The following is a 23,268-nucleotide window of genomic DNA, read 5'->3' as shown; positions in this document are numbered from 1 at the left end:
ACAGTGGAAGAACCGTGGAACCATCAATAAGATTCAAATTAAGGGGAAACATAATTATTTCAGTATTTAAAGAGCTGTTTTGTTGGAAAAGGAGAAATAGATAGGCTCTTGGATGTTCCTGAAGGCAGTGCAAACCTAACGGATATTTCTTGGAGCAGATTTCTGCTTATTCATAAGGAAGATCTTCGAAATAATTGGAATCGTCCAATGACAGTGAAATCAGACCCTTTGAATTACTGAACTTTCTGCCACCAGTACTATTTGTACAGAGGCTGAATGATCACCTACTAGCACTGTTGTAAAAAAAAAAAAAAAAAACCCAAAAAACTATTCCTGTAAATTGGGCTATAGTTCTTGTTTACTCAAGGGTCTAAATCTGAAGGATTGAGTTACAATAACTCAGCAGAGATAAAAACAACGGACATTTATAGACCTCTGTAAACAAAGGCATTGTTATGTAAGTATACATTGCTTTACTAAAAAGCAGTAAGTGGAGGTAAGATTAGATTTGGGTTTGCTTGCAAAAGTTGCTAAATTATATAAACCTTTATTTCTTTTAAAGAGTTACAATTCTGTGATGTTTCCTTTTGGTGAAATATCAGTTAAGTATTTAAATTTTTGTTCAAAGACATTTTGAAATTGACAGTAAAGTAGGTGGAAAATACCTGTAGTCCTTCCAGCAAAAGATAATCACTATTTACGTTTTTCAATTCCATATCTTTAATTTCTAAAAGCACTTTTTTTTCTTATGAAATATTTTGAACATACAGAAAAGGGACTATTTAAAACAGTCATCTAAAGAATCATATACTTAAAAGATGTTACTTTAAGCCTTCCCTGTACACTTTTCTCCAAAACATCCCTTTTTCTGCTTTCTCTCCTCAGAAGTAATTATTTTTCTGAAGGTGATAGATACATCTCCTTCCTATTTTATTTTCATTGAGGCATATTTTTAGAAATTGTCCTTTTATTTTTGTATAAGTAGCACATATGCATTATAAAAAAACGAGAAAAATAACTAAAAAACATTCTTACACTCAGATATCACCAATTTTAGCATTTTAGTGTATACCCTGGATCTTTTCTGTGTGTACATATTATGCATATTATATGTGAAGAAATTTACTTCTATTACTAGCTTGCTAGGAATTTTTTAAAAATCATGGATAATAATAGAATTTTATTAAATGTTCAAATGCTTTTCTTCTATTGAAATGATTATTTTTTCTCATTTAATTAACAGAAAATTACATTTATATGTTGTTATTAAACTACTCTTATCCTTTGTTTTCTTGGTATAAATGGTATTTAGTTGTGATATATTTTTTGTACAGTGCTCTATTCCTTTGGCTAATATTTGTTTGGGATTTTTACAGCAGTATTCACATACAAGAATGGTTTATGGTTTATTTTTCAGGCTGTCCTTATCCAGTTTTGGTATCAAGATTATAAAAATTCTCAAAGAATGACTAATTCAAATTAGTGTTTTCATTTTCTTTGGATAAGTAGTAGAATTACTGAATCAAATGATATTTCTATTTTTAATTTTTTGAGGAAACTACATACTGTTTTCTACAGTGATTGCACCAATTTACATTCCCACCAACAGTGCACGAGGGTTTCTTTTCTTCTACATCCATGCCAGCATTTGTTATTTCTTGATTTTTTGATTCTAGCCATTCTGACAGGTGTAAGATGATATTTCATTGTGGTTTTGGTTTGTATTTCCCTTATGATGAAGAATGTTGAGGATTTTTTCATGGGTCTGTTAGCCATCTTTATATCTTCTGGGAAAAATGTTTGGGTTCTCTGCCCATTTTAATCAGATTATTTGTTTTTGTGCTGTTGAATTTTTATGTATTTTGGATATTAACCCCTCATCAGATATATTACTTGCAAATATCTTCTCCCTTAACTAGGTAACCCTTTCATTTTGTTGGTTTCCTTCTCTGTGTAAAAGCTTTTTATTTTAGTGTAGTCACAATAGTCTATTTTTGCTTTTGTTTCCTTTGCCTGAGAGACATCTAGAAGACGTTGCAACAGCCTCTGTCAAAGAGATAATACTACCTATGTTATCTTCTGGGAGTTTTATGGTTTCAAGTCTCACATTTAAGTCTTTAATCCATTATGAGTTTATTTTTATGTATGGTATAAGAAAACGGTCCAGTTTTCCCAACACTATTTATTGACAGACTGTCTTTTCCCCATTCTACGCTCTTCCCTCCTTTATTGTAGGTTAATTGGCCATGTTTTAAGTGTGGGTTTATTTCTAGGCTCTATCCTGTTCCATTGATCCATGTGTCTGCTTTTGTGGTAGTACCATACTGTTTTGATTACTACATTTTGTAGCATTTCTTAAAACTGATTGTGATATCCAAATTATTTTGGATAGAATGGCCATTTTAACAGTATTAATTTTTTCAATCCATGAGCATAGAATACCTTTCCATTTGTTTGTGTCATCTTCATTTTATAGGTGTTTCATAGTTTTCAAAGTACTGGTCTTTCACTTCCCTGGCTAAATTTATGCTCAAGTATTTTTTTATTTTTTTGGTGTACAATTGTAAAGGAAATTGTTTTCTTAATTTCTCTTACTGCTACTTTATTAGTGTATAGAAACATGACCAATTTCTGTGAATTTTGCAACCTGCAACTTTATTGAATGAATTTATAAATTATGGTTTTTTTAAATGATTTCTTTAGGGGTTTTCTGTGTATAGTATTATGTCGTCATTATAGTTTAACTTTTTTCTTACCAATCCAGATGCCTTTTATTTCTTTATATTTGATTCCTGTGGCTAGAACCTCTAGTACTATGTTGAATAAAAGTGGTGAGAGTGGACATCCTTGTTTTGTTCCTGTTCTTAGAAGAAAAGCTCTCATTTTTTCACCATGGAGTATGATGTTAGCTGTGGGTTTATATGGTCTTTATTAAGTTGAGGTATGTTCCCTCTAAACTCATTTTGTAGAGAGTTTTTATCATAAATGGATGTTGACTTTTGTCAAATGTTTTTTCTACATATTGAGATGATCATATGATTTTTATGCTTGGTTTTGTTGATGTGTATCACACTGATTGATTTGCAAATATTGAACGATCCTTGCATTCCTGGAATAAACTTCACTTGTTTGTGGTGAATGATTCTTTTAAGGTATTATTAAGTTAGGTTTGCTAATATTTTATTGAGGATTATTGAGGATTCATTGATGTATTTGGAAGCTTTCTCTCCTCTTAGTTTTTGGATTAGTTTGAGGAGAATAGGTATTAACTCTTCTTTAAACGTTTGGTAGAATTCACCTGTGAATCCATCTGGTCCTGGACTTTTGTTTGTTGGGAGTTTTTTGATTACTGGTTCAGTTTTATTACTAGTAATCAGTGTATTCAGATTTTCTTCTTGATTCAGTTTTGGAAGATTGTATGTTTCTAGGAATTTATCCATTTCTTTTAGGTTGGCCAGTTTGTTGGCATTTTCACACTATTATAATCCCTTGTATTTCTGTGGTGTTGGTTTTACTTCTCTTTCATTTCTGCCTTATTTGGGTCTTCTGTCTTTTTTTTTTTTTTTTTTTTTTTTTTTTTTTTTTTTTACTTATTAAGTCTGGTGAGAGGTTTATCAATTTTTTAATCTTTTCAAAGAACCAGTTCTTGGTTTCACAGATCTTTTCTGTTTTGTTTTGTTTTAGTTAGTCTCTGTTTCATTTATTTCTACTCAAATCTTTATTTTTCCTTCCCTCCTCTACCTTTGGGTTTTATGCGTTTTCTGGTTCCTTTAGGTGTAAGGCTAGATTGTTTCCTTGAGATTTTTCTTGTTTCTTGAGGTAGGTCTTTATCGCTATAAATTTCCCTCTTACATCTGGTTTTGCTGCATGCCAGAGATTTTGGAACATTATATTTTCACTTTTGTTCGTCTGCATGTATTTTTTTTTAATTTTCTCTTTGACTTTTTGATTGACCCATTGGATGTTTAGTAACATATTATTTATACTCCATGTGTTTGTGCGTTTTCCATTTTTTTCCCCTTGATGTCTAGTTTCATACTGTTGTGGTCAGAAAAGTATGCATGGTATGATTTCAGTCTTGTTAAATTTATTTAGGCATTGTTTTGTGGCCTAACATGTGGTCTGTCCTTAGGTATGTTTCATTTGAACTTGAAAATAATGTGTACTCTGTTGTTTTGTATGGAATGTTTTTCGTTATATATGTTACATCCATCTGGTCTGATGTGTCATTCAGAGAGATTATTTACTTCTTGACTTTTTGCCTGGATGATCCCTTCATTGATGTAAGTGGGGTAATAAAATCACCTACTTTTATTGTAGTATTACCAACTTCTCCCATAATGTCTTAATATTTCCTTCATATATTTATAATTTTTTATATCCTCTTGTTGGATTGACCCCTTTATTATTATGTAATGCCATTCTTTGTGTCTTATTACAGTCTAAGTCCTATTTTGTCTGATAGAAGTATTGCTACCCCAGCTTTTCTTTTGCTTCTATTTGTATGAGGTATCTTTTTCAATGCTTTCACTTTCAGTCTGTATGTGTCTTTAGGTGTGAAACAAGTCTCTTGTAGACAGCATATAGATGGGTTTTGGTTTTTTATCACCACCCTCCTGCCTCCATAACTTGTGAGTGGAGCATTTAGACTATTTACATTTAAAGTTGTCATTGATAGTTATGTGCATTTTGCCATTTTATTAAATCTTTTCTGGTTTTTTTTTTTTTTCTTCTCTGTTCTTTTCTTGTTTTGTTCCTTTTTGTTGTGATTGATGGCTTTCTGTAGGGTTATGCTTGGCTTTATTTTTTTTTTTTAATGTATCTATTATAGGTTTTGGATTTGTGATTGCTATGAGGTTCATTTATAAGATCCTAAGTATGCAGAAGTCTCTATTAAGTTGATAGTCCCTTAAGTTTGGACACATTCTAAAAGAAATCTTTTTTTTTACATTTCATCCATTTGTCATATTTTATATCTTTTAATTTATAACTTTTTATTTTACTTGTGATGTGGATTTTTCTTTTCCACTTAAAGAAGTCCCTTTAACATTTCCTGTAAGGCCAATTTAGTGGTGATAAACTCCTTTCTTTAACTTTTGTTTGTCAGAAAAACTCTCTCTCTCCTTCCATTCTGAATGATAACCTTGCTTGGTTGTAGGTATTTCCCTTTTAGCACTCTGAATATATCATGCCACTCCCTTCTGGCCTTCAGTGTTTCTGTTGAAAAATCAGCTGATAGCCTTATGGGCTTTCCCTTCTATGTAACTTGTTTCTCTCTTGCTGCTTTTAAAATTCTCTCTTTAATCTTTAACATTTAATTTTTATGTCTCTTGGTATGAACCTCCTTAGGGTTATCTCGTTTGGAACTCTCTTTTCTCCTGAACATGGAAGTCTGTTTCCTTCATCAAGTTAGGTAAGTTTTGAGCTAGTATTTCTTCAAGTAAATTTTCTGCCTTTTTCACTGTTCTCTTTCTGGGATCCCTGTAATGCGAATGTTTGTTTGCTTGATGTTGTCCATGAGATCATTTAAGCTATCCTCATTTTTTAATGCATTTGTCTTTTTGCTCTTCAGCTTTGGTGCTTTCTGTTACCCTGTCTTTAAGACTGCTGTTCCTTTCTTCTGCATCAGCTAATCTGTTGATTCCATCTAGTGTATTTTTCATTTTTGTTATGTATTCTTCAACTCTGATTGGTTCTCTTTTTTTCATTTTATTTATTTTTAAATTATTTTTAAAATTCAATTAATTATAGTGTATTAGCTTCAGAGGTAGAGTTCAGTGATTCATCAGTCTTATATAATACCCAGTGCTCATTACACCACATACCCTCTTCAGTGTTCTTCATCCATACCCCATCCCCCCAGCCCCTGCCCTCCAGCAACCCTCAGTTTGCTTCCTATGATTAAGAGTCTTATGGTTTCTCTCCATCTCTGATTTCCCTTCCCCTATGATCCTCTGGATTTTTCTTTCTTAAAGTCCACATATGAGTGAGATCATATGATGATTGTCTTTCTCTGATTACCTTATTTCGCTTAGCATAATACCCTCTAGTTCCATGCACATTGTTGTAAACGGTAAGATTTTTTTTTGATGGCTGAGTAGTATTCCATTGTATATATATACACCACATCTTCTTTATCCATACATCTTTCAGTATCTTCAATATCTTTCAAATATCTTCTCCCATTCTGTCGGTTGTCTTTTGGTTTTGTCAGTTGTTTCCTTTGTTGTGCAAAAGCTTTTTATCTTAATGAAATCCCAATAGTTCATTTTTGCTTTCATTTCCCTTGCCTTTGGAGACATGTCTAGCAAGAAGTTGCTGTGGCCGAGGTCAAGATTGCCACCTGTGTTCTCCTCTAGGATTTTGATGGATTCCTGTCTCACATTTAGGTCTTTCATCCATTTTGAGTTTATCTTTGTGTATGGTGTAAGGAAATGGTCCAGTTTCATTCTTCTGCGTGTGGCTGTCCAATTTTCCCAACACCATTTGTTGAAGAGACTCTCTTTTTTCCACTGGATATTCTTTTCTGCTTTGGTGAAGATTAGTTGACCACAGAGTTGAGGGTCCATTTCTGGGTTCTCTGTTCTGTTCCATTGATCTATGTGTCTGTTTTTGTGCCAGTACCATGCTGTCTTGGTGATTATGTAATATAGTTTGAAGTCTGGAATTGTGATGCCACCAGCTTTGGTTTTTTTTTCAATATTCCTTTGGCTATTTGGGGTCTTTTCTGGTTCCATACAAATTTTAGGATTATTTGTTCCAGCTCTGTGGAGAAAGTTGGTGGTATTTTGATAGGGATTGCATCGAATGTGTAGATTGCTCTAGGTAACATAGATATTTTAACAATATTTGTTCTTCCGGTCCATGAGCATGGAACATTTTTCCATTTCTTTGTGTATTCCTCAATTTCTTTTTTGAGTGTTCTATGGTTTTCTGAGTACAGATCCTTTGCCTCTTTGGTTAGGTTTATTTCTAGGAATCTCATGGTTTTTGGTGCAATTGTAAATGAGATTGTCTCCTTAATTTCTCTTTCTTCTGTCTCATTGTTAGTGTATACAAACGCAACTGACTTCTGTACATTGATTTTATATCCTGCCACATTGCTGAATTCCTGTATGACTTCTAGCAATTTTGGGTGGAGATTTTTGGGTTTTCCACATAGAGTATCATATCATCTGCAAAGAGTGAGAGTTTGACTTCTTCCTTGCTGATTCAGATGCCTTTTCTTTCTTTCTTTCTTTCTTTCTTTCTTTCTTTCTTTCTTTCTTTCTTTCTTTTCTCTTTCTTTCTCTCTCTCTCTTTCTTTCTTTCTTACTTACTTACTTACTTACTTACTGTTGAAGCAAGGACTTCTAGGACTATTTTGAACAACAGTTGTGATCGTGGACATCCCTGCCATGTTCCTGACCTTAGGGGAAAAGTTCTCAGTTTTCCCTCGAGAATGACATTTGCTGTGGGCTTTTTGTATATGGCTTTTATAATAGGGATATGGTTTTATCCCTACACTGTGAAGAGTTTTAATCAAGAAAGGATGCTGCACTTTGTCAAATGCTTTTTCTGCATCTGTTGAGAGGATCAGATGGTTCTTGTCCTTTCTTTGATTTATGTAGTGTATCACATTGATTGATTTGCGGGTGTTGAACCACCCTTGCAGCCCAGGAATAAATTGCACTTGGTCGTGGTGAATAATCCTTTTAATGTATGGTTGGATCCTATTGGTTAGTATTTTAGTGAGAATTTTTGCATGCATGTTCATCAGGGATATTGGTCTGTAATTCTCCTTTTTGGCGGGGTCTTTGCTTTTGGAATCAAGGTAATGCTGGCCTCATAGAAAGAGTTTGGAATTGTTCCTTCCATTTCTGTTTTTTGAAACAGCTTCAGAAAAAGAGTTATTCTTCTTAAATATTTGGTAGAAGTCTCCTGGGAAGTCATCTAGCCCTGGACTCTTGTTTGTTGGGAGATTTTGATTATTGCTTCAATTTCCTTGCTGATTATGGGTCTGTTCGGGTTGTCTGTTTCTTCCTGTTTCAGTTTTGGTAACTTATATGTCTCTAGAAATGCATCCGTTTCTTCCAGGTTGCCTAATTTGTTGGCATATTTCTTATAATTGTTTGTATTTCTTTGGTGTTGGTTGTGATCTCTCCTCTTTCATTCATGATTTTATGAATTTGGGTTCTTTCTCTTTGCTTTTGGATAAGTCTGGCCAGGGGTTTATCAATCTTACTAATTTTTTCAAAGAACCGGTTCCTGATGTCATAGCTCTGTTTTGTTCTTTTGGTTTCTATTTCATTGATTTCTGCTCTGATTTTTATTAATTCTCTTCTCCTAAACGTAAAGGTTTAGGCTTTATTTGCTGTTCTTTCTCCAGCTCCTTTAAGTGTAAGGTTAGCTTGTGTATTTGAGACCTTTCTTCTTTCTTGAGAAAGGCTTGTATTGCTATATACATCCCTCTTAGGACCTCCTTTGCTACATCCCAAAGGTTTTGGACAGTTGTGTTTTCATTTTCATTTGTTTCCAGGAATTTTTTAAATTCTTCTTTAATTTCCTGGTTGACCCATTCATTCTTTAGTAGGATGCTCTTTAGCCTCCATATATTTGAGCTTTTCCCAAATTTCCTCTTGTGATTGAGTTCAAGTTTTGAAGCATCGTGGTCTGAAAGTATGCAGGGAATGATACCAATGTTTTGGTACTGGTTGAGACCCGATTTGTGATTTAGTATGTTATCTGTTCTGGAGAATGTTCCATATGCACTCAAGAAGAATGTGAATTCTGTTGCTTTAGGATGGAATGCTCTGAATTTATCTGTGAAGTCCATCTGGTCCAGCGTGTCTTTCAAAGCCCTTGTTTCCTTGTTGGTCTTCTGCTTAGATGATCTGCAGTAAGTGGGGTGTTAAAGTCCCCTACTGTTATTGTATTATTATCAGTGTTTTTGTTTAATTTTGTTATTAATTGGTTCATATAATTGACTGCTCCCATGTTAAGGGCATAAATATTTACAATCGTTAGATCTTCTTGGTGGATAGACCCTTTAATTATGATATAGTAGCCTTCCTCATATTTTATTACAGCTTTTGGTTTAAAATCTAATTTGTCTGATATAAGGGTGACCACCTCTACCTTTCTTTTGAGGTCCATTAGCATGATAAATGGTTTTCCACCCCCTCACTTTGTGTCTGGAGGTGTCTTTGGGTCTAAATGAGTCTCTTGCAGACAGCATATCGATGGGTCCTGCTGCTTTATCCAGTCTGATACCCTGTGTCTTTTGATTGGAGCATTTAGCCCATTTACATTCAGAGTAACTACTGAAAGATATGAATTTAGTGCCATTGTATTACCTGTAAAGTCACTGTTTCTGTATATTGTCTCTATTCCTTTCTGGTCTATGTTACTATTTGGGCTCATTCTTTGCTTACAGGATCCCTTTTAATATTTCTTGCAGGGCTGGTTTAGTGATCACAAATTCTTTTAGTTTCTGTTTGTCCTGGAAGCTTTTTATCTCTTCTTCTATTTTGAATGCCACCTTTGTTGGATAAAGTATTCTTGGCTATGTATTTTTCTCATTTAGCACCCTGAATATATCATGCCAGTCCTTTCTGCCTACCAGGTTTGTGTGAGTAGGTGTGCTGCCAGGTCTAATATTTCTACCCTTGTAGGTTATGGACCTCTTGTCCTGATCTGCTTTCAGGATTTTCTCTTTATCTCTGAGATTTGCAAGTTTCACTATTACATGTCAAGGTGTTGACCTATTTTTATTGATTTTGAGGGGGTTTCTCTGTGCCTCCTGGACTTGAACGCCTGCTTCTTTCCCCAGATTAGTGAAGTTCTCCACTATAAATTGCTCCAGTATACTTTCTGCATCCCCTTCCTCTGGGGTCCCAATTAGTCTAATATTGTTTTGCTTTATGGTATCAGTCATCTCTCAAATTCTCCCCTTGTGATCCAGTAGTTGTTTCTGTCTTTTTCTCAGCTTCTTTATTCTCCATCATTTTGTCTTCTTTATCACTTATCCTAGCAGTTAGTGTCACCATTTTTTATTGTATTTCATTTATATTCCTTTTATATATATATATTAATTTGATTAGATTTTAGTTCTTTTATTTCTCCAGAAAGGGATTGTCTAGTGTCTCCTGTGCTTTTTTCAAGCCCAGGTAGTGTCTTTGTAATCATTATTCTGAACTCTAATTCTGACATCTTATTTATATCCATACCGATTAGGTCCCTGGCAGTCAATACTGCCTCTTGTTTGCTTTTCTGAGGTGAGTTTTTTCATCTTGTCACTCTCTCCAGATAATAGATGAATGAGAGTACTAAAATGGCAACAATGGCCCCAGAGAAATATACACTAAGCATATCAGAAGAGATCTGAAACTGAAAAAAAAAAATTAAGAAAAAAGAGAATATAATCAGACAGGTGAACAGAATAGAGCAATACACTGGATTTTTTGGTCTGTTTGTTAGAAAACTAGAGCCCAAAATTGTAAAGAAAGAAATGTACAAAACTAAAATTAAATACAATGAAAGGATAGAATGTAGCTGTAAAAATGAAAATTAAAAGACAAAAAAAAACAGAAAAAGAAAAAATATAGGGGCACCTGGGTGGCTCAGTTGGTTAAGTGTCTGCCTTTGGTTCAGGGTTCTGGCATCTAGCCCCGCATCCAGCTCTGTGCTCAGCCGGGAGTCTGCTTCTCACTCTGTGTGGTCCCTCTTTCTCTTTCTCAAATAAACAAAATCTTTTAAATAAATAAATAATAGAAAGAATATAAAACAGATGGGTGTACAGAACAAAGCAATACATTATATCATGGGTATATGTATTACAGTTTTTGTGTTAGAAGAAACTTCATCCCATAATCATAAAAAAAAGAATCTTATACAAAAATGAAATTAAATACAATGAAAGGATAGAATGTAACTGTAAAGATGAAAATTAAAATAGACTTTTAAAAAAATATAATCAGGTGAAGAGAAGAGAGCAATAAGCTAGATTCTGGGTGTATTTTGGTCTGTTTGTTAGAAGAAACTGCATCCCAGAATTATAAAGTAAAACATACATATATACAAAAATAAAATTAAATACAAGGAAGGGATAGAATGTAACTGTAGAAATAAAAATTAAGAAAGACTTTAAAAACGTTGATAAAATAAGCAATTGTTTGAAAAGGAAAAAGAAAAAAATTAAAATGGAAAGACTAAAGAATCATGAGAATAAAAGCATGAATTCTATATACTTTTTTCCCCTAGCACTGGAGTTTTGCAGTTCCGTGCGATAGGTGAACTTGGTCTTAGCCGGATGTTCTTGCTGATCTTCTGTGGGGAGGGGCCTGTTGCACTGATTCTCGGGTGTCTTTGCCCAGGCCGAATTGCACCACCCTTTCCAGGGACCAGGCTAAATAAGTGGTTTCGGTTTGCTCTATGTGACTTTTGTTCCCTGAAGGCTTTCCATGCTGCTTATGAGGATGAAGATGGCGGCCTCCCAGTCTCCAGCCCTGGAGCTGAAGGGTCACTCCCCAACTCCTCAGCTTCTTTATTCTCCATCCTCTGTGCACCCTCGGAAAAGCAGTCAGTCACTCCTGTCTCCTGGTCTCCATCCACACTCTGTGCTCACCCAGCCTGTGACCAAGCATTTCTCTCTCAGGCATGTGACCCCACTGAGTCTCCAAACCCTGCAGAGTATTGCAGCATGCACCCGCCCGGCCAGGGAGGCAGGGGCTCTGCCAAGTTCTGCTGCTTGCTGGGTCCTTGCTCAGGGAGCGGCCACCTGACCTGCCGTTCATGGTTTACGGCAACACTGAGCTGAAAGCGCACTCCTGGGCTTGCTGATTGTAGCCAGCTTCCCCACTCCAGTTCCTGGGTCTCTGCCACACTCAGACACCCCATTCTTTCTGTGACCCCAGGGGTCCAGAGACCACACTGTCCCACCTAGGATTCTGCCCCACTTCACCACCGAGGCACCTTTCAGGCAGAGAGGTCCCTCACCAGAGCAGACTTCTGGAAGTTCTGATTTTGTGCTCCGCGGCTGTATCGCTCTCTGCTGGCTGGCGGAGGCTCCCTCCCCGGCAGTTCATCTTGCACTACGTCGCCTCAGATTCGTTTCCCCGCACATCCTGTGGTGCAACAAGTGGCCACTTTTCTATTTGTAAAGTTTCGGCTTTGCTTTTCTTAGATCTCTGGTTGAATTCGTAGGTGTTCAGAATGATTTGGTAGCTACCTGGCTGAACTCCCGGGACCAGACGAAACTAAGGTCTCCTACTCCTCTGCCGTCTTAGACCAGAACCAACTCTGACTGGTTCTTATTTATATTTTTTATCTTTTTATTGAAGTTCTCACTGAGCCTTCCACTCTTCGGTGTGAGCATCTTTATGATTATTACTTTGAATTATTGATTAGCTAAATTTATCTGTTTCAGTTAGTCTTTTGAGGTTTTTGTCTTGTTCTTTTCTAGAATTTGTTGCATATTTCTCTGTCTCTTCATTTCCTTGACTTTCTGTGAATTAGGCAGAACAGCTACTTCTCCTAAACTTGAAGGAGTGGTCTTGTATATGGTCCTCTCCTGTGTAGACTGTGTGTTCCTGGGGTTTAGGTTAGCTGACTGAAGCTGTGTCTGGCATGGGCTGTGGTTCCCAGGGCACTCCATGCTGGGCCTGCCGTGTTGGGACGGTTAGAGCTGACGTGGGTCGGGGCCGGGTCAGTCCTGGGTCTCTTCATGTAGAGGACACCCTGGCAGAACAGCTGAAGCTTAGTGGGTGCCAATTAAAACTTTAAAAATACCACCTTATAGAAAATATTTTTTCATATATACTCTCCTCCACCTCTCTGTATTATTTGAAAGTAGATCTTGAATATCTTGTTTTACTCATAAATATTTCATCTTGTATCTAAAATATAGACTTTAAAAACACAATGCCATTAACTGATACCAAGAATAACATCTAAAAAATTAACAACTTTTTAGTGTTTTCAAATATCTAGTTAGTGGTACCAATTGTTCTTTGAGCTACTGAAAGCCCTTAAGCCATCCCTAGGGACCGGAAGGGTCTACATATGTAACAGTACTGAGAAAATCAGGGGCCTTCAAATAAAATGCATATGAGAAAAAAATTATACAATTAAAAAAAAAAGCTGATGGACTGGAAAGAAAAGATGTGGTGGCAGAGTGGAGGGAGGTGTGTGCTTAGCACTTAATGCTTTGGCTGTGCCCATTTTCCACTAGGGGATCCTTGAGTTGGGGGATGTTTCCTAGAGCTTCATGGATGATCTCTTGTCAGAATCCTGGGCAGGATTTCCTGCTCTAGCAGGAAATGGTATTCCCTCAGTTCTCTTTGCTTCCTTCCCTTTCCTTTCCCTCCCCTTAGTCACTGTGGTCTCTCCTCAGAGAGAGAGAGTCCCTCCAACTGCCGCACATGTGGCCGGACAGATCCCCACTTAACACCTTTACCCTCCACCTCCTCTGCCACCTGTACCGTCACCCCTGGCTCCACAGCCTTCTCTGATGTCCAGTCCACCCACTTTCAGGTGCAGAGATGGGTGGTTCTCTCAGGTGTCCTGGTGTGCGTGCAGAAGTGCTTTTGTTTAATTATGGATGTTTGCTTTATGGATCTGATTAGTTGTAAACTGAAAGGTGGGGAAAAAAGGAATGACTCATGCCACCATGATGTTGATGTCACCTAAAAGAAAATATTTTAAACTTTTTCGCAGGCTTTATGGAAAACGTTTGAAGACCATGGAAATGACTATTATTTTTATCTAGAAATGTTTTACAGGGTAATCTCTGCACCTTGAATAGTGCTGTATAATTTTATGCAGCTGTCTTGTTATATATTTGCCCGAACTGTGATTCCCAAAGCCAGTGTTTCTCATCACATCCTTTGGCTGAATTCGCAACCAACCTAAATGACTATTCATGTATGCTTCAGGCAAATGCTTAAGAATTTATTTACAAAACATTGTGAAAAGCAAAATAAGGAATAATAGGCTAAGTACCTTACTAAATTGTTGGTAGATTTGTTTTCCAGTTTATTTTATGTTCATGAACACTAAGCCCAGCCTGATTTGTAGGTCTCGTATGATACTACTAAAAATTTTCAATGCTAAGTGCAATGTTTTACTCTTCAGTTATTTTCAAGTACTATTTTTTATATGTTTATATACACATCATAGGAACTATCCAAAAACCTTGAGCTGAGTACTAACAGTTTCCAACGGCAGTTGCTTGCTGAAAGGAAAAGGGCATATGAGGCTCATGATGAAAATAAAGTCCTTCAAAAGGAGCTACAACAACTGTATCACAAATTAAAAGTATGTATTTATTTAATGGATAATATATATAAAATATATTGAACACTTAGCATTTTAAAGCACTCACATTAGTAAGTTGGGACAATACAAGTTACAAAGTTCTATTCTCTTTGGTACTTTTAAAGAAATTTTTTAAAATATAATCACGATGACAAATGCCCAAAGTGAAACACTGAATCCTAATAGAATTGATATAACTGAAATAAGTTACGAAACCCTGAAAGGAATTATGGGACCTAGAGTTTTTCTCTGTTGCGTGGTTGAGGGTTATCTTAGGATTATTTTAAAAGTTGTTTCAAATAATGCCCTTCATTTTCACAGTGTTGAGAGGGAGCATTCACATTATTTAATTTTGTTAAAGGTGTTCTTAATTCCATCCAGAGGTCGTTGCTGGGTGGAAATTTTGTGCAAAATTGAATGTTCATGCATTGTCTGACAAATTCTCAGAAAGAACCATAGCCTCAAAATGCCAAAGAACACTGTGTTTTTAAAAAGTCCGATTTTTAACTTGTCAATAACTCAAAAGCCATGTTTAAAAGATGCTAACGAAATTTTTTTGGTCTCTGTTGCCAAGCTTGAAAGACAGTTTAAGACACTACTAGCTCTATTTGGTAAGAGTGGGTAGAAAATGAATTTTGTCTTATTTACTCTAATTTTTTTGTTTGCCAGTACATATTGCATATTTTAGGGAGAATCATTGCCCAAACCTAGATGTTCTGGAGACATTCCTTTCTATAGTTCAGTAGTTAGGAAGGGAAACTGAACTAAGTATAGTATATTCCAGTTTGGTAAGGAAAATACCAGTTGACAAGGTGAGAATTTTTGTTTTATTTTAAACTGATACTCTACATCCTTAATTGTATTGGGTTTCTTTTCAGGAAAAGGAGAGAGAACTGGATATAAAAAACATATATTCTAATCGTCTGCCAAAGTCTTCTCCAAAGAAAGAAAAAGAACTTAGATCAAGAAAAAATGGTATAGTAGCTATTATTATTGAAAAACATTGTAGCTGTCACTTATTAATAATAAAATCAAATAACTCTAAAGTAGAGGAAGGGGAAAGAACTTCATTGAAGTAAATTTAAATCTCCTTATAGTTAATTTTCAGAAATCCTGCCAACTTTCTTAGTTTTTCCTAAGGTTTAATTTTTTTCTTATAATTTATTTATTTTTGAAACTTTTATGAAAATAAGTAAGAAGACTCCAAACTGGTGCTTGGTTATATTTTAATGAACCTTTATTTATGTATCATTTAGCTTTAACAGTTACATATTTTACTAATCTTATTTCATCTATGTTTTTTTTAGTGTATTTTAAGTAAATCCCAGCTGTCATTTCATTTCACTCATAAATACTTTGGTGGTATTATGCATATTTTTACCTTTTTTTTTTTAAACAAAAGTATAAATTTTCCTCTTCTGAATTTCAGAAAGTTAAAAACAAACTTTGTAAAAGCTTAGTAGGGTTTACCTGTCTAAATTGTCCTCAAATGACATAATTGCCAATAAATCCTAGAAACAAAAATACTGAGTTGTCACAGAGCTGAGCAAACCCTGCGTTAGCTCATGTACATGGTGAGCACATACCAGTTCAGTTCCATAGATCTGAGCACTGTTCAACATGGTGGGAAAAATTCTTGTGTAATTCTCACGGTAGCTGCATGCCAGAGTGATTTTACAGACCAGTGTACAAAGGGAGTACAAACCTGTGATGACTTCGAGCTAGAAGAATTTCCTGTAACACCACAAACGGTTATGTGTTTTGAAAACAGATGGGAAGAACCTGAACGTCTTACTTTGGTGAGTCAAGCAACATGATGAGGTACTAAATTCTAGGTTTGAAGTTATTCCTAAAAACACAATATCAAACATTTTAAAAGCAATGAAACTAGTACTGTATCTGTAAATATGCAAGTAGCCTTCTAAAGGGAATGTTTATTAAATTCCTTTAGATTGACTCTGGAAGATCATTGGATCTTCCAGATCCTTCAGGAAGGTTAGTTGTACCTTCTGGGTTGGAAAGAGAGGTTTTTCTCCCCCCCCCCCTTTTTTTTTTTTTGAGAGAGAGAGAGAGAATCTTAAGCAGGCTCCACACTCAGTGCAGAGCCCAAAGCAGGGCTCGATCTCTCGATCCTGAATTCATGACCTGTGCTGAAATCAAGAATCAGACGTTTAACCGACTGAAGCCACCCAGGTGCCCCAGAGATAGGTTTCTTACCTTTTATGTACCCAGATAATCTCTAAAACCCTCCTTGCTTTTACACATAATAGCAAATTTTACTAGTTTTTGAATAATTTTTTAGGATTTGTCTACATATTTTTTTGGCCTCCTATTATGTGAGAATTTTACAGATTAGCTGAATGCTGAGCAAAGTATTGCAGTGAAATCTGACTTTAGACCATTCAAATCAGAGTGAAATTCAGGGGAGTTGGTATTGGGCCTTCATTTAAAAGGACTTATAAATAGAATACCAGAATGTTCTTTTCTCTAAGAGGGTTGTATATTTTGTATTTATAGTTTAAATTCCAAAGAAAACAATACACCAGGGATCCAGCACATTTCATATATTCCTGCATTTTTGTGCCTTATTGGTTTCCCAGTGACCCTGAGATTTTTTCTTGTGGTATAAAACAGAAAGGATGGTCTGATTTGGTTCCTGGGTAGCCATATTTGCTAAGTGTCTTTCTTCCTACATTTTCACTATCATTGAAACTAAATCATGTTGTCTTTTTGAAAAGGGTAAAGTGTGGAATAGCAAAGTCATGCTTAACTTTAAAAGGACTAAAAAAAAATGGTCTTTGTACAATTCAGCATGAGGAGCAGCAACCTGGTGCAGTGACACGAGTATAGCCTTGGAGTTAGCACTGCCTTTTTAATGACTTTAGTGACTTCCTGGAGCCTGGATTTCCTAATCTATAAAACGAGGATGGGCTACCCGTCAGGTTGTGGTAATAACTAATCACAAAGTTTATAAAGCTCTTAAGCCTGATCCTGCCGCTTTAATGGGTCTCAGGAAAAGGGAGCATTGTTAAAGTGCAAGCTCATTTGCTGTTAAAAAGAGACCCAGAACACAGTGGCTCAAGTAGGATGCAAGTTTTCTTTCTTTTCTAATAGATTGAAGGTCGGTGGGTAGTCCATTATAGGTAGACAGCTTTGTTCCTTGGTCCTCATCCTCTGTCTCACTGTTCTTGCGTCTTAAAGAGTGTTGGCTTCCTCTGTGTGGTTGAACTGGCTCACCACTTTTGTGAGGAGGAGGAACAAGGAAGTGGAGGCTAGGCACCTTTTATTTTTATAAATGTGATCAGAAGCTGCATACATCCCTTCACTCAAATCCCTTTGGTCCTGTTTAAGTGCAAGGGAGACTAGCAAAGCAGCCTTATGCCCTGCTAAAACCCAAGGGATTCTGTAAAAAAAGGAAGAAGAGGAAAATTAATACTAGGGGACAATCCTCTGCTGTAATAATAGGTATTTTACTTTTATTCAGAAAAATTACACATGTGAAAGGGACCATAAAAAAAAAAACCAAGTAATTTTAAGTTTACATTTTTATTTGATTTAAATATTATAAAATTTACTGGAGGCTTTGGACATAGTAAGTATAAACTCGAAAGATTCAGTGTGGCTGTTACTCCCTGTATGCTAGTTCAGCAGCACCTTCTCACAGGCCTCCATAGCTGGCTAACTAACCTTCCCGGTTAACTGAATTACCGCATTTTGTTGTGAAACGTACAAAGCAAGGGTACTTCTGAAACATGTCTCTTCAGAATTTTATGTAGGGTATTGGCTTTAATTCCATGATATTGGTTCTGATATATATTATACTTTCTAAAAAAAATTTTAACTAAAGTAAATAATCTTGTGCGCTTTTAAAGCATCTTTTAAAGGGTGCTAACTTGTGACTTCCTGCTTTATTAAATTAAAATTTGCTTTAATTTCTAACTTAGTTGGTGTCATACTTAATGAGAGATGACTCTATGATATTTAAATAGGTTTTTCCCCGTTTGACATGTGAACTTGCATTTTTAAAAAAAATACGTAATAGGACCTGGAATTGCAAGAGAGAGGTAAACATGAAGAAGCAGAGATTCTACACCCAATCGTGAAAAGAGAAGAAAAATTTGTTAAGGATCAAGGACTCCATGTTGTAAATCAGGAGGTTGAGAAGCTGGAGGATGGTAAGAAAGAATTTGTTTAATCAAGTGATGAATTAGCATCCTTTGGGAAAGAAAGGGTTAACATCCCCTGATATTTTCCAGCTGAACAGTGAATAGGTTATACAGAATAAGAAAAGGCTGATACAGTGGTAGGGAATGGTCTATTAGGAAATCACAAACATTTGAATAAATTTACTAAGGAAAGAAGCATAACTGTTAAGTTGCTGTTTGGGGTTAGGAAATAAGGACAAGTTACCTTCAGAAAAGTCAGAGGAAGTAGAATTCAGATAAAAGAGGAAATTTTTCAGTTAACTCTTCATCAAACTTTGGTTAACATACACGTAAAGACAATGCACTCTATTGGCTTGACCTTGCGACTCTAGTCTGTAGACTAGCCCAAACACTAAAATCAAGGAATTGTGAGATCCTGAATATATTCCTGTAAGTTTTCTTTCATTTTAGTATGAAAGTAAATCTTTAACATTTCAACCAATAGTGTGGAAGTTTAGTGAACCAACTCACGTCGTTTCAGTATCTGAAACTGAAGTTCAGGGATAAATTCATTTCCAGCTGGATAAAATGTCTGAAAAGTATGGGCAAGAGGGATCCCTGACTCTAGTCCTCTGCATATATTTCATTAGTTTTATAGAAGTTTCTTGCAGAGAAATCCTTTTTTCTGTTTAAAGTTAATGGAATATAAAATTATGACCTAATTGTTGCTTAAATTAGTGAGTGAATATTTGTGTGTGTGTACTTAAAACGATGTAACAGTTGAAATAGAAGATATATTACTATTGGCTAAGGCACAAAGGGAGGTGCTTTCACATTATTAAAACATAGAATAGAAAGGTATTATGTATTGTATCTAGGTACCAGGAAAAGGAATAAAATAACAGAAGACTGGCCCCTTCTTTTCCATTCCATCTTTATGGATTTTTCCCCCCTGGAGTTTATATGGAATAATGATCTCAAATATCAGTGAGAATGTATGCCATTTACTAAAGTTACTGAGAGTAAGTTGTGTATCTCATGCCCATACCTGAAGATATTTTTCCAAAATAATTTTCTTACACCATTCAGGTATAGTTTTCAACTTCAGAAAATTTAACTTTGATACAACACATTTCTCTAATCTGCTGTCCATATTACAGTTTTATTAGTTGGCATAGTATTGTCATATTATAGCATTTTCTTCTCTCCAGGATATGACGAATTGCATTTAGTTCTATCTCTTTAAATATTTTAATATTTTGTGAGGTTAACATTTTTGATGAATGAAGACCCATTTTTTAAAAATAGAATGTTCCTCATTTGAGGTTTATCTGAAGTGTTCTCTTAATTAGAGTCAACTTAATGTATCTTTAGTCAGAATACCAAATAAGTATGTTGTGTCCTTCTCAGGGTATGACATCCAGAGGTTCAATTTAAGTTTATTTTAAACTTCATCCATCCATCACCCTCCATTCAGTGTACAGCACTATATTAGGTATAAAAAATAGAGAACCTTCTTCCTTACCTCTACACTGAAGAACAAAATTTTTTCTCTAAATGTGAATTTTAAGTGTAACACACAGTATATTCTTTCTGAATTCCAGAATATCAAGTGTAGCAGTGAAATTTATGGTGTTCATTCTCCCTGTACGGATAACTAAATTAGATAGACTGTTTTGTAAAAGATGAGAATTGAGTTTTCCTACTTAAAAATATTGACTGCTGTAAAATCCCATTTTTAAAATTTGGTTTCATACAGAGTGGGAAAGAGAAGAACTTGCCAAAAAGCAAAAAGACAAGATATCTTTGCTGGAGAGAGAAGAAAAGCCTGCATTGGAAACTGGAAGATACCAAATGGAAATGTACCAAATTCAAAATATTGACAGATTGGAAGAAGAGGAGGAAGAAAGGCTGAAGAGAGAAATGCTACTTGCTAAACTGAATGAAATCAACAGAGAACTCCAAGATTCTCGGAATATAAAATGCCCTCCTCTGCCTTTGCTACCTGATTTGGAATCAAAACTGCATTCCCCAGAGAGAAGCCCCAAAACATACATGTTCTCTGAATCCTCAGAGGGAGTATTTAATGGGCATCATCTGCAAGACATCAGCCTTTTCACTACAAAAGGAGATGGTCCGAATCCAGGACATATTAGAAGCCCAGCCTCCCCCAATGAGCTTGCATTTGGCAGCTATGTGCCTTCATTTGCGAAAACATCAGGGAAGTCAAATCCATTTAGCCAAAAGAGTGGCCTTTTGGACGTGCAAAGAAACAGTATAGAGAAGCTTGGTAAAGACAGTGTAGATTTAATTACAAGACGAGAGAAAAAAGCTAATCTGATGGAACAGCTATTTGGTGCCAGTGGCAGCAGCACCATTTCCTCTAAAAGCAGTGACCCAAATTCTCTGGCTGCCAGCAAAGGGGACTTTGACCCTCTAAATTTTCTCCCTGGGGAGAAGAGCAGCAGGGATAGAGAGCATGATGAAGAGGATGACTTTTTCCTCAGCGAAGGAAGAAGTTTTAATCCAAATAGACACCGATTAAAACATGCAAACAGTAAACCAGCAGTGAAAGCAGTGGAATCTGTAGAAGATGAAATTGAAGAAGTAGCCCTGAGATGACTGACTCCACTATACATTTTTCCAATTGTAAATATTAAAATATTTTAATACAATATTTATTATAAACCTTTAGAATTTTTAATATTAAAAAGTCCTTATTAAGGAATGATTTTTAGTTGACAAATACAGTGTAAATGAAAGTAGATCATATCACACCACGTAGCTAGTTTGCCAGGAATGAAGGAGACTCTTTTGAATGAAACCCAAAGTAGATATGTATCTTACTTGCTTTGGCTTTTTATTTACAAATAGGTTTTACCTCTTAATCAGCTCTAAAGGAAGTTTTACTCCATTGGAGTTCATGTTTATTTCCTATTTTTATCCGTTTATTTATTTACTTATTTTTGGTCCTGTCCTCACTGAGCTAAATATAGTCTTGTTGAGTGGAGATTAAAGGTGGGAAGCTCTGGGCTGGGAAGCGTAGCTCCCAGATGGCGGAGCACTGGTGCTACTTAGGAGCCTTGTCCTCTGTGGACAGGACAGGGGCTCCTTTCTTACATAGCATAGTTGAGCTACTCTGAAGTGGAAGCAGTGACGACATAGGGATTTCCCACTTCAGAGGTACATGAAATCGCTTACCGACAACTGTGCTAACATATTAGGTTGAATTCAGAAGACATTTGTCTGTTTGCATGGATAATTCCCCTGTCGTGGGTCCTGGAGGCTTGGGTACACTGTAATAATCAGTAATTTTTTTCTTCCTTCTCCTATACTCTGTATTTCAATGACTGGGTATGAGATTTCATATGCAAATACATGAAATTTCTTTAATTTCATCCTGATATAGAAAGATTTTTCAACTCAATTATGTTTCCAGAGTAATCTAACTTGGAAATTTTAATATATACTTTTAAGGTTTGAGCTTACTGTCAAAACCAATGATAATGATAGTGTAATACTGTTGGGCTTATAGGACTAATTTTAAAGCAACCTTTGGTTAAAAATGTTTTAGAGATGGGGCTTCTGCCTGGTGTTGGTCTCCTGTTTGTAGCTTACTTCAGCTACAAAGGAGTTGATGACCTTGGGTTGTGTGGAGTACGACTGGTCTTTAAGAAGTGGTAATATGCCACCAACCAAGGAGAAAACACTGTTAAAATGAAGAGTGGTGGGAACTGTGTGTCAGGGAAAGCATTAAAAAATGTAGATTGACATTTATTCTAAAGTGAGTCTCTCCCCCCGCCCCCGAATTTAGCATATATACTGATGAGGGGACCCGAGTTACTGTTTTATCTTGAGTTCTTATGAATGCTTATTATTGAATGTAAGTTCATAACTATTTGGCAAGACTTACCTGGGTAGGTCTCTAATGAAAAGATATGCTCATATCTATCATCTTTTAAATTGTGTTACTGTCATTTATTGGGAACTGAATCTCCCAAAAGTGCTAAACTACATTAAAAAGTTGTTTTAGCAAAGAGATTTTTATGTCTGATATAAATAAGCTTTTAGTATGTTGCAAATCATTCTAATATATGTAAACCACAATACTGTAATGCAGTTCTTGATAAAAATATTATGTAATGTTAATTTTGTTCATAGCTGCTAATTTTTCTGCCAAAAGTATTCTACTTTTTAGGTTGTTTTAAGAGGCTTTTTAAAAGCCTTTCAGTAAAGTTTTATATTCAGGTCATTTAATTACTCTCTTGCTTTTTTTCTACATAATGTTTTCTAGTCTCTTTCACTAGATATAATACAATTATTAAAATTAAACCTAAAATTAAGTTATAGACTTAGAAGCATTATGGTGTTAGGCATTAAAATTGAGATTAAAATGTACAGAACAGGTTTTTCTCTATGAATAAACCTCACAGAGTAAATCATTTTTTTCCCTAAATGTCAAGTTAAAATTGTTATTTGTACTCAGAACTCTTAACTAATAAAAACTAAAAACACACTATGGCTCTTTGTTTGAATGATAATTTAGGTTATTTAGGAAATTCATGGTAGAAACAGGACCTACATAGTTAATTTTTATTTCATTATTCTTTTTTTTTTTTTCCTGTCCAGTACTTTTAATTGAAGTAGATGAATTTGCCTTAAATCAGGTTAGACAGTATGCTAGTCTTATCAGATAATTATAGTTTTAATTAATCCTTTCACCCTTAATAGCTATCCTAATGGCATATATTGCTCATAATATAAAAGAGGTGGGGGTAAGGAGAATTAAATTGAATCATAAAATAAACTTATTTAGTGGCCGATTCAC

General features: G+C 35.4%; 1 protein-coding gene across 1 annotated transcript in view; it reads left to right on the top strand.

Moving 5' to 3' along the window:
* The window catches only part of LCA5 (lebercilin LCA5), a 47,481-nt gene extending 24,541 nt beyond the window's left edge, over positions 1–22,940 (top strand). Inside the window, exons 3-7 of the mRNA XM_008684853.2 lie at positions 14,158–14,295; positions 15,174–15,270; positions 15,952–16,094; positions 18,338–18,470; positions 20,200–22,940. Of these exons, the coding sequence (XP_008683075.1) occupies positions 14,158–14,295; positions 15,174–15,270; positions 15,952–16,094; positions 18,338–18,470; positions 20,200–21,062 (1,374 nt within the window). The 3' untranslated portion in view covers positions 21,063–22,940. The remainder of the gene's footprint in view (positions 1–14,157; positions 14,296–15,173; positions 15,271–15,951; positions 16,095–18,337; positions 18,471–20,199) is intronic.
* Positions 22,941–23,268: the final 328 nt, after the last annotated feature.

The sequence above is a fragment of the Ursus maritimus genome, unplaced genomic scaffold (genome assembly GCF_017311325.1).
Source record: "Ursus maritimus isolate PB19 unplaced genomic scaffold, ASM1731132v1 scaffold_29, whole genome shotgun sequence".
Taxonomy (NCBI): domain Eukaryota; kingdom Metazoa; phylum Chordata; class Mammalia; order Carnivora; family Ursidae; genus Ursus; species Ursus maritimus.
Note: the sequence above shows the minus strand (reverse complement) of the source record. Positions and strands in the feature narration are given on the sequence as shown.